The 10824-nt window shown below is 54.0% G+C and overlaps 1 protein-coding gene across 1 annotated transcript in view; it reads left to right on the forward strand.

The window, feature by feature from the left end:
• Positions 1-979: 979 nt before the first annotated feature.
• Positions 980-10824, forward strand: part of AFDN (afadin, adherens junction formation factor) — a gene marked incomplete at its 5' end in the record, with an annotated part of 80927 nt that continues 71082 nt past the window's right edge. The window contains 4 exon segments of the mRNA XM_014586389.1: positions 980-1175; positions 3838-3953; positions 4267-4430; positions 6880-7040. Of these exon segments, the coding sequence (XP_014441875.1) occupies positions 980-1175; positions 3838-3953; positions 4267-4430; positions 6880-7040 (637 nt within the window).

Genomic DNA, 10824 nt, shown 5'->3' on the forward strand with positions numbered 1-10824 from the left:
CTGTCATCAGTGCCAAGGGAGACTGGTGCTGCGTGTCCTGGAGACCCGAGGTCCGCCCAGCCTCGTTTCTCTTGCCCCAGGTGCCGTGGCTGGGGAAGAGACTGAGTGCGTGTGCTGGCCTGGAGGCCTCTCCGCGGGGCGCCCTGGGCCGGCTTCGGAGGGGCGGCTCACATGTGCTGCGAAGGTGGCTGCAGGGTGGCCTTCTGGAAAAGACCAGGCTCTGGGCTGACGGTGCCCGTGATAAAAACTTCAATTCATGTAGTAGCTCATACAGTAGTTTTTAAAAGTTGATTTATTTCTTCTGTGAGTGAGATATGTGGGGGTATGTCTGCACCCCAGCCAGCAGAGTGCTGGGTCATGGACGTGTGTGGGTCACCCTGCCGAGTGCCCCCCCCCCCCCCCCCCCACCTCTAAAGAACCGCTGTCTACTTTATAGAGCTTCCTCGGGTCTTAGTGGCCGTGGCCTTGCATCTCCCCGACCTGTGGCTCAGTGTCCGTCTCGAACATGCGTGCACACCTGTTGTCTGTCTCCTGTCACCCGGGAGCTGGGAAGGCACGCAGGAGGCCTTGAGTCAGGACGAGCACGCGAGTGTCTCCGTGCAGCCCACCTAGTTGTGAGCCCCGCAGTCCCTGCTCCCCGTTTCACGTTAACCCTTAGCTGGCCATAAGTAGCCAAGGAGAGTCTGGCTTGGCCGTGAGTGACAGGAGCGTTAGGATTTTGGGCATCTGCTCGGCTCCTTGGTTCTGGGGACCGCAGCGGGTACGTCTGGTCACGCGTGCCTGGTGCTCGCAGAGTGCTGGGGAGGTGGCTGTTGATGTCGCGCTGTGTGCCCCCTGCAGCCCTGACCGAAGCTGAAGTCTAAGCCCTGCTGCCGAGGTTTCGTCTCTGGTTTGTGTCTGTCATTTAGTTGTTCATGCTACAAGAGGTGAATCGCTTCAGAGTTTTGTTTTTCCAAAAATGTGCTTTTTTATTTTTTAGGATCTGGAGTTCCACGGAGTGATGAGGTTTTACTTTCAAGATAAAGCTGCTGGGAACTTTGCGACCAAATGCATCCGCGTGTCCAGCACGGCCACCACTCAGGACGTGGTCGAGACCCTGGCGGAGAAGTTCCGCCCCGACATGCGCATGCTGTCGGCGCCCAGGTACTCGCTGTACGAGGTCCACGTGAGCGGAGGTCAGTGTGGCGCCGGCGGGCTCGGAGGGCAGGTGGTTGGCAGGTCGGCAGTCTCACGGCTGGAAGGCGTGTTTATAAATTCCTAGCACACATACTTAATAAAGTTCGACTGAGTACATTAACGTTATACATGCTCATTTCCCCAAAGATAAGTAGTGTTTCGTAGGTGTCACACTTCGATGGTAGCGTCACTGCCTGTTTTTGGAGAAATGTGTCATGTAGCTTGTGTTACGGTGAAGCGTCACCCAGTTAGATACTGGCTTGTCAAATAAGTCCTGACGCATAGCACACGCTGTGCCCTTCAGACAGCCCGGTGTCGTAGGGCATGCGGCAGGAACCTCGCGATGCCTCTGCCTTCTGACAGTGCTTTCACTGTTCTTCGGGAATAGTTAGGGCATGTCGAGGATACCTCCTTATGTATCTAGTAATTTCTGCTCCTCGTAATAGTATAAACTTGGGAAAATGCCTGAAAGACCTGTCTTCAGTGACGACTTGACTTGGACTGATTAGAAATGCAGAACTTGCTAGTTTCTTAGGCGCGCTTTGGGGATGTTGGGTAAGCCGTGGCAGGGAGCACGTTACAGGGCAGAGCCAGCGCGGATCTACCCGAGGTCCCATCCGCACGTATCTGTAATGTCGTTCCTCTTGTCGAAGATACAGTTTTCTGTGAATGCTTGTCCTGTGCGATGTGCAGGTGGGAAGAAAGGCAAGACTTCCCTTTTTTTTTTTTTTTTTTTTTTTGCTGTTTTTAGGCTCGTAAGGTGGCCACCTTCTTAAATAATACCCAAATTAAATGTCACAGCAGGGCCTGTTTTCAATTTCGAGTTTTCAAAGGTTGACTTTTTCCTTTCAGTTAGAGTCTTTTTAAGTAGGTTGCAAAGAACATACCTCCCCCTTCAACTGTTTTTCTGTCTGTGCTGTCTCTTCACCCACCAGAAAAGCTCCTCTCTTACCCTTTCACATAGTAGTTTGTGAAAGATTCCGCTACCCGGGAGGAGCGCACCTCCCACGGGTGAGCCTGGTCAGACTGGCCGCTCAGCCGGTGCTCCGGGAACCTCCCGTCCGTCCTGTGTCTCAGCTTGGACTCGCGGTGCCCTCCTGCAGAAGTTAGCGAGAAGGCTTGGCTCTAGGGTAAACTGCGAGAGGAGCGGCTTGGCCATGGTCGTGTCTCCAGCCTGTCACTCTGTTCCCGTTTCTCATTCCCGCTGACACCGTGAGCTAAGATCGTTACTCCTTTATCGTAATCGTTAGCGTCACCGGGCTGTCCTCGACCTGCTGTGTGACTGTAGGAGCAGCTTGCTCTAGAATTTGAACTGCTGTTCCTCAGGCCTCGTTCTTGGGAAGCCCCACTTCATAGGAAGGCCTCGCAGGCCGCCCGGGGGCTCCCTGCTTCAGACTTCCTCGTCCTTCCCAGTAGCTCTTAGCTCCCCGTGGGCCCCGCCATCGCTGCCAGATGCACGTGGTGCTTTGTCGTGTGCGCCATCACGGGCTCGCGGGCCATGCTGTGCCGTGTCCCACCGGGTGCTGCTGGCTGGGGCTGGGTAGTGGAGGGCAGTGTTTAAATAGAGGATCGATTTCATATGTAGTCAGTTCACGGAGTTGTCATTTTGTGATAAATGTTACTTTTTATTCAGCCTTGAAAGTTCTGGGCAAGGGACCAGCAGTTGGCATAATGGCTATGTTGCTGGACTCCCATGTAGTCGACCACAGTTCAAGTCCCGGACCCGGTGGCTTTAAACTTATGCTGGGCACGTGTGCAGTGGAGGAGAAGGGATTGCGGTGTGGCCATCCCCTCTGGGGGGTGATTTCTCGCTTTCTGTCTCTCTGTCTCTGTCTGGCGAGCACACACGCCCTATAGCAAAAACCTCTCCCCAAAAAAGGAAAGTTTTGGGCTTAATATCATTGTTATTTAGGTAATAGTGCATCCTGTATGGGTATTTCTGAGAAAAGCCCCACATTAACCAAGTTATACAGGAAATTGGCAGACCTAAAGACAAGGGAGGGTTGGGTCAGGTCCCTCAACCACCCAGTTTGTCATGAGTCGAACCAAATGTACAAGGGTGAGCAGCGACTGCATTTCTCTACGGGACGAGGACAGGTGTGGGGACGTGCCTGACCTGTTGTGGGGCTCTCGGCCCCAGAGGAATGATGGCCTCTCTCCCCGACCGCAGCCAGCTGTGGGCCCTGGCCATGGGCCCTCGGAGCCCTCTGGGCCTGTGAGCCCCACAGGTTGCTAATCGTGAGAGAAGCTGCACACAGAGCAGGGCCCTTCCCTGACAGAAGAGTGACGGGGCTTCCCGCACAGGGCTGTGAGGGTGGAAGCTGGCATGTGTCGGGGACACACGGACAGCAGCCGAGCTGTGCCGGGAGAGTGGGCTGGGCTCTGCGTTGGCACAGGTGCGGCCTGCGGCAGCAGCCCCCGGGGCACACCGACAGCACGCCTGGCCTTCATGTCCACGTGCACGCGGACGTCGCCCAGTTCCTGTGCAGGGCCTGCTCAGGAGCTGCCCCGGCCCGGCCATGCCAGGAGCAGCGCCACTGCACGCCCGTTCCCACGCGCCCTCGCCCGGGTGCTCGCGGCGGCTCAGCGCGTGTCAGAGCCCCGGGGTCGCGAGGCCCTGAGTAACCACTGCTTCTCCCTGTGTCTCTCCATGTCCTGAAGAAGAAAGAAGATTGGACGTAGACGAGAAGCCTCTAGTCGTGCAGCTGAACTGGAACAAGGACGACCGGGAGGGCAGGTTTGTCCTCAAGAACGAGAACGACACCGCGCCGCCCAAGGTAGGCCTGCTCGTGCTGCCGGCCGCAGTGGGGCGCTCCGGTTAGAGGGCTCCCTCCTCCGCTGGCAGGTGCCTCAGGAACGGCCTGGCTCCCTGCTTTATCAGTTTTCTCACCCGGTAGCTCCAGGTGTGCCTCCTGTCCTCATTTTCGCCCCGATTTGCCGTAGCGTGTGCACTGGCCAGAAGGAGGGCCGGCCCCGTAGCTGGCTTTTGGCCGTAGCTGGCTTTTGGCTGTAGCTGGCGTCGCGGTCAGCGCGCCGTCGCTCGGGCCTGGGACTCTACAGCCACGGGGGTGATAGCGGTGCTTTTCTCAGAAGGCTCAGAGTAATGGCCCTGAGAAGCAGGAGAAGGAAGGTGTGATCCAGAACTTCAAGAGGACGCTCTCCAAGAAGGAGAAGAAGGAGAAGAAGAAGAGAGAAAAGGAGGCGTTGAGACAGGCATCTGAGAAGGATGACAGGCCTTTCCCGGGAGACGACATGTAAGTTCCTTTGCAGATACTCCTGCTTCTCTGTGCCCCCGAGGGGCGTGTGCTTCCATGACAAGGGAGCGCGGCGAGGGAGGGCTGGGCACAGGTGCTTCTCAGTCAGGCCCCAGGGAGTGAGTCTGGACCTCCCGTGTCCGCTGGGCGCCCCCTGCTGGGCCCCGGGTGTTTGTGACACAACAGCCTCGTTAACGTGTCCCGGGTGATTTAGGAGGGCGAGTGGCAGCCAGGACATCTGGCTGGTGTCAGTGCGGTCTTTGTGCGGAGGGAGGCCAGACCCAGGGCTGCCCCCAGCAAGGTCACTCGTGCAGCCCATTGATGTGGCTGTCCTGAGGGGCTGGACGCCGGTGCTGTCCGCCCTGGCCAGCGTCTTGCTGTCGTGCTGCTGCGTCCCTCACATGTCACGTGCGTTTGCCCTTGGGCTCACATGCACTTCCAGGCCTGGTTGGTGCAGGGCTGCCACGGAGCTCGAGGTCGTCAGCGGGCAGAGTCGCTGTCTGAAAAGTGCAGCGCGTGACCGTGCCTGTGGTCGGCGTCCGTCACTGCGTGATGCTGGAGTGGCGTCGGAGCCCTTTTCGACTCCGTCGGACGGATTCCGGTGTGCTCTGCCGGCATCAGCTGCCTTCGCCGTCGGTCGTGCCGCAGAATCACAGACCAAGGCTCTACTTCGTGCCGTTACGCAGGAAAAACTTCTGGATATCCGCTCATGCATGAAAAATGTTAAAGAAAGGGAGAGTTCAAAACTTAATGTTTTTAAAAAATTATTTATTAAATTTTATTTATTCATTTATTTATTTTTAATTTGACAGAAAGAGACACAGAAACAGAGAGAAAGAGGGGAAGTGAGAAAGCAAGCCCCCAGGTCCAGGAATTGAACCATGGTCAGCCGTGTGGGAGTGTCCGGCACCCCAACCACATGCCACCTGCTGGCCCCTAAAACTTAATGTTTTTTGAGACCAGCAGTTGCTGTAATGGCTATGTCACTGGACTCCCACGCAGTCGACCATGGTTCGAGTCCTGGACCCAGTGACTTAAACTCACACCAGGCACATGTGCGTGCATGCCCAGGATCCTGAGAGGAGAATAGAGAAGGGATTGTGGCATGGCTATCCCCCTGGGGGTTGATTTCTCGCTTTCTGTCTCTGTCTCTCTGTCTTTCTAGTATGCACATGTGCCCCATAGCAAAAACCTCTTTTAAAAAAAAAAAACTTAATATTTTCTTGATTTGTTCTGTATCTGTATAGTTTATGGGTGACACATTTAATTTAAAAATGAGCTAATTACAATAAGTTCAACCTGATTAAAAGCTTGGCTGATTTTTAATTATTTTTGTGATTAAAATTTATATCTTTTAAGTATCTTTATCAAAATTTAGTCAGCTATATCATATCCCCATCTTACCTTTAAACGTTATTTTTAATAACTCCCCCACGGTGAGTCACGGCCATGCCTCTGTCCCTTCCCCTCCGTTCTCCATCCTGTGACCTCCCGCCCCCACGGTGAGTCACGGCCATGCCTCTGTCCCTTCCCCTCCATTCTCCGTCATGTTGGAGTTCCGGGCATGCCTCCACACATCAGGCGTGTTTTCTCAGGCCCCAGGAGCTGGTTCTGAGCCTCCTTGGCCATGTGGGTCCCAGCTCCCTTAACCACAGGCTGCGGGACTGGCCCATCCCTTCCCATCCCTCCATCCCATACCATCGCTCCTTTCCAGAAGCTGTCGGAACAGTTTCATGTGGAAATGTAACTTCAGGAAAGTAAATGTGGATAAATCTTTTAAGTGGAAAAACGTGCTATTTGATTAATTTGGTTTATTCAAGATTTACTATAATTTGGGGGACCAGCAGTTAGCGTAATGTCTATGTCGCTGGACTCCAATGTAGTCGACCGTGGTTCGATTCCCAGACCTGGTGGCTTAAAACTCACACTGGGCGCATGTGCGTGCGTGCCCAAGATCCTGAGAGGAGAATGGAGAAGGGATTGCGGCATGACCATCCCCCCTGGGGGGTGATTTCTCACTTTCTGTCTCTCTGTATCTCTCTGTCTTTCTGGTGAGCGCACGCATACTATATAGCAAAAAACCAAAAGATTTACTCTAATTTAGGCCCTATTTCAGTTCCTGTGTTTAGAATTTTTGTGGCCCACACTCACTCCCAGGGTCTCGGGACAGAGCACTGACATGTACAGTTGGCCGCTCCTATAGCTGTGTCCGTGAACGCCTCACCGAGCCCCGTGGACTTCCTGGCACGTTGACGGGGCTATTTCTCGCTGTGTTGTCTCAGTTTGTACTGCGACCACACCCTACCTGCAGCGTGCGCACGTGGACCTGTTTGGGCAAGATGGGTCAGGGAATAGCTGCTGTTCGATTTCTGTTTATGTCCAGCGTGACGGTTCCTAATATGAAAAACACATTTAAAACATGCTCGGTGCTTCTTTGTGTTTCTTGCAGTGAAAATTCTCGATTAGCTGCTGAGGTTTACAAAGACATGCCTGAAACCAGCTTTACTCGAACAATTTCTAATCCCGAGGTGGTCATGAAACGGCGGAGGCAGCAAAAATTGGAAAAGAGAATGCAAGAATTTCGGAGCTCAGATGGGCGGCCGGACTCAGGTCAGACTTGGAACTGTCCCTTCCGTTGTAGCCATGCACAGAGTGGCATTTAACCGCGCTCCTGACGTGTGCGTGAGGCCTTCGCTCGCTGAAGCAGTGGCTGTTGTGGCCTCCTACGGTGATTCTGTACCCTGTGTCTGGGTCAGGTCAGTATAGCCCACGTGTCGGAGGGCTCCGTTCACGTAGCCACGTGAGCATCTCAAGTAAACGTGAAAGAAGGCGAATGGGCACATGTGCTTGCCCGTGTGCCGCTGAGCGCTGAGCTGGTGGGCACCTGTGCTCTGCACGCAGCCGTGCCCCTCCGTCCCAGGCTGCCGTGCTGCAGCTCTCCCCGACTGCTCATGATTTGCCTCTGCGTTTTAATGTATTTTTCTGAAGGATAAGGATTCTTAAAAAAAAAAAAAAAAAAAGCACAGTATTATTGTAACACATAAAAGAATTGACTTTATTTTTCTTTTTTTGAGATAAGAGAGTTTTGCAATCAAGGTGCATGCGCTCACTAGAGAGAGAGAGAGAAAGTAAGAAATCAAGCCCCGGGGCAGTGACTACACTGCAATCTTTTCTGCATTCTCCTCTCAGGATTTTGGGCATGCAAGCACACCTGGACGGTGTGTTTCAAGCCACTGGGTCCAGGACTTGAACTGCAGTCTATGTGTGGGAGTCCAGCGACTTAACCATTACACCATCTGCTAGTCACAAAGGTTTCTTCATAACATCAAACTCCTGCTTTCTCTCTTTCTCTCTCTTTTCCTTTATCTTTCTCTGGTCAAGCTTAAAAAATAAAAATTATTATCATTATAATTAATAAAGTTAAATGAAATAATTCTTTGAAAATTGGCGCCGGCAGGTGATGTGTGTGGTTAACCAGGTGATGCTGGACTCCCACATGACCTACTGTGGTTCAAGTCTTGGACCTGGCAGCTTGTTTTCCCACTTCTCTCTCTCTCTGGTCAAGTTTTAAAAAATAATTATAATAAAGTTAAATAAAATAATTGTTTAAGAAAAATAACATCAGATTCCTAGCCACTATTTAAATTTTCCCGATTGCCTCGGATGGCCCTCTGTTTGGATCCAGGACCCCATAAGACTCGCACATTGCAGCTGACTGTCCTCTGTCGTCCGACAGCCCCGCTCGCTCTTACTCACATCTCTGTATTGCTGGCTGGTTTGTTGGTTCTGAAAGCCCAGGCCATTTGCGTAGATTTTTCTAGGCTCTTGTAGGTTTTCTTAACTCTGTCTTTCGGTGCTATGTGCTGTTTTTCCCTCTGTTTTCTGTATTTCATTTATGAGCCGTAGGTGTGGACTTTGGATTCCGGGAAAAGAGGACAGGGCATGAACACTTACCTTAGTAAGTGCCCTTCAGAGGGCCTGGCCAGTGATTTAAACATCATTTCTAATCAGTTTACAGATTTAAGGCTGCCCCACGTTCCCGATCCATTCTTACTGATTCTCAGATTGTCACCTGGAGGCTCCTCCATGCCCGCCTCTACACAGGGGGCAGGCGCAGCCCGCGGGTCTGAGCATGTGGTCACTTGCCCCCGTCCTGTGACTGCTGAGGGCCCAGCCGAGTGCATGCAGAACTCTGCACCTGCGGGCCGCCGTGGCCATGCAGGAGTGGCTCCCGGGAACTGCCTGCTGGCTTTGACCCAGAGCCCCTCACCCCACTCCGGTCTCTGAGTCTTAATTTTGCATCTCACGGGAACTGCAGCATTGCTAATTTTTAAGAACTGAGAGCGTAAAGTCCTGGTTCTGTAAATCCTGTCTTCAGTGACTTTTTGTACGAGAAAAAGGAAAAACAACATGAAGGAAAAGAGCAGAAGGAGAAGGGGTGAAGTAACAGCCTCTGAGGACGGGAGGAGGTACCCACCCGCCCGCCACGTGTCAGCCTGAGGGCCCCTGTGCCGTGGGGCTCGTGGGGCCTCGGTCCTGTGCCTGCCGCTTTCTGAAGGTGGAGCTGGCTTGTGGTGACGTGTGGGCCGAGGCACCTGCGAGCTTTGCTAAAGGTCGAGTACCAAGTTTGTCAGTCCCTGAGATATGTCACAACAAACTGCATTTTAATGTAGATCAGGATTGCAACATTTACGTCTGTGTTTCAGGTAAAACAGGAAACTTTACAGGTCATTCTGTGTCCACAGAAACCCATGTTTATTTTCCACAGTGGAGGCATTTTGGTAGGAAATTTTGATAAGCTTTGTTAGTAAGCTGTTGAAGAATTTTGAGCTGGGGAATTTAGAGAGCGTTTTCGTTAGCTCAGTTTCAAACCCAGAGTGCCCCCTGCAGAAACAGTGGGGGAGAGTGTGAGGGAGCTGAGAGCAGCACACGCGGGCCCGGGGGTCGGACCACGAGGAGGAGAGGGAGCGCAGGCGTGTGGAGGTGGGCTCTCAGCACCGGAGCGGGCCAGGTTTGCCGAGGAGGGAGGTGTGCAGGAGGACGCCAGGTCGTAGCTGGGAGGTGCTGAGGGCTGTGGAGCGAAAAGGCACTTGGGGTGGATTCCCTAGTGTGCCTGGGGGTGCCCGACGGGGTGGGAGGTCCAGGACTCGCTATGTCCAGGCTCAGAGCTGTCAGCAGCGCCGATGGGGTGTGCGGTTGGGAGTGACCTGCGTGTGGGGTGAAGCAGAGTTCCTTGGCCGGGCCTGGGGTGTTGGGTGCAAGGGATGCAAGTAATAGAAAGCCGAAGGGAAGGCAAGGCCGTGGCTAAGAACAGAAAAAAAGAACCCGCAAAAAATTCGGAGGAAAAACGGCGAGACGTCAGATAGGGCCTGTCCTATCCAGGGCTGCTGGGGCCGAGGGTGCGGTTTGGTATACGGCCCGAGATCTAGGACCCGGAGGCGGTCAGCAGGACAGCTGTCCGGTCGGCGGAGGGCGTGCGCAGTGGTTGCTGCGGGCTCCGCTCTGGTAGACGGCTCAGACCACACAGCCTTGTGGCCCCGAGCTGCCGAGCGCCAGGGGACTCTCAGTGGAGACGAGGCCCAGCACAGGACCACACCGTTTCCGGGTCAGCAGGTCCTGGCGACGGAATCCTCGTACCCTCTGAGCGGCACAGCCCGTCGGGCGGGTTGCCCCCATGAGCTCTGTCATTCCCTTTGTGACGCCTTCAGAGCGTAGTTGACCCCAAACGCTCTGCGTGTCAGTGTGGCGCGGGGCCCGCTACCAGAGCACGGCCGTTTCCCTGCTCGGAAGTTTGTTAGCAGCTGTAGGCTTGGCTCCAGGGTCGGGCCTCCCTGGGTGTCCCAGCGCACCGTGGTGGAAGCGGCAGGTGCGGACCGCCCCGTGGCCTGTGCTTGAGCCAGTGTGCTCCTCTTCAAGAGTGGGTGTGGTCGCCCCCTAGTTCTTCTTCCTTTCTTTCTTTCTTTCTCTTTCTTTTTGTTTTTTTAAAGAATTATTTAACTTTATTTCTTTTAATTCTACCAAAGTGGGACAGAGAAAGTGAGAAAGCAAGCTGCCAGGTCCGAGACTCTGACCGTAGCCGGCCATGCGGGAGTCCAGTGTCCTTAACCGCCACACCACCCGCCTGCCAGTCCCCTAGCTTTACAACTGAATCCTGTGCTTATCAGGTAGTTTAGTCTGTAATAGAAACTCCTCCTCCTCCTTCCTTAAAGTGGGGGCGTGTAGCTCTCCCATGGTCCTCACAGCCTCTGCTCACAATTTAGTTGGGCTGGACCCGCCCCCCACCGTATCAGAGTGCCTTAGGCAGGGCCCACCCATGCCCCCTGGTGTCAGAATGCCTTAGCACTCCTGTGGCTACAACCAGAACCTGCCTGTGCCCCAAGGGGGCGTGGGGCCC

The sequence above is a fragment of the Tupaia chinensis genome, unplaced genomic scaffold, assembly GCF_000334495.1.
Source record: "Tupaia chinensis unplaced genomic scaffold, TupChi_1.0 Scaffold000132_1, whole genome shotgun sequence".
Classification (NCBI taxonomy): domain Eukaryota; kingdom Metazoa; phylum Chordata; class Mammalia; order Scandentia; family Tupaiidae; genus Tupaia; species Tupaia belangeri.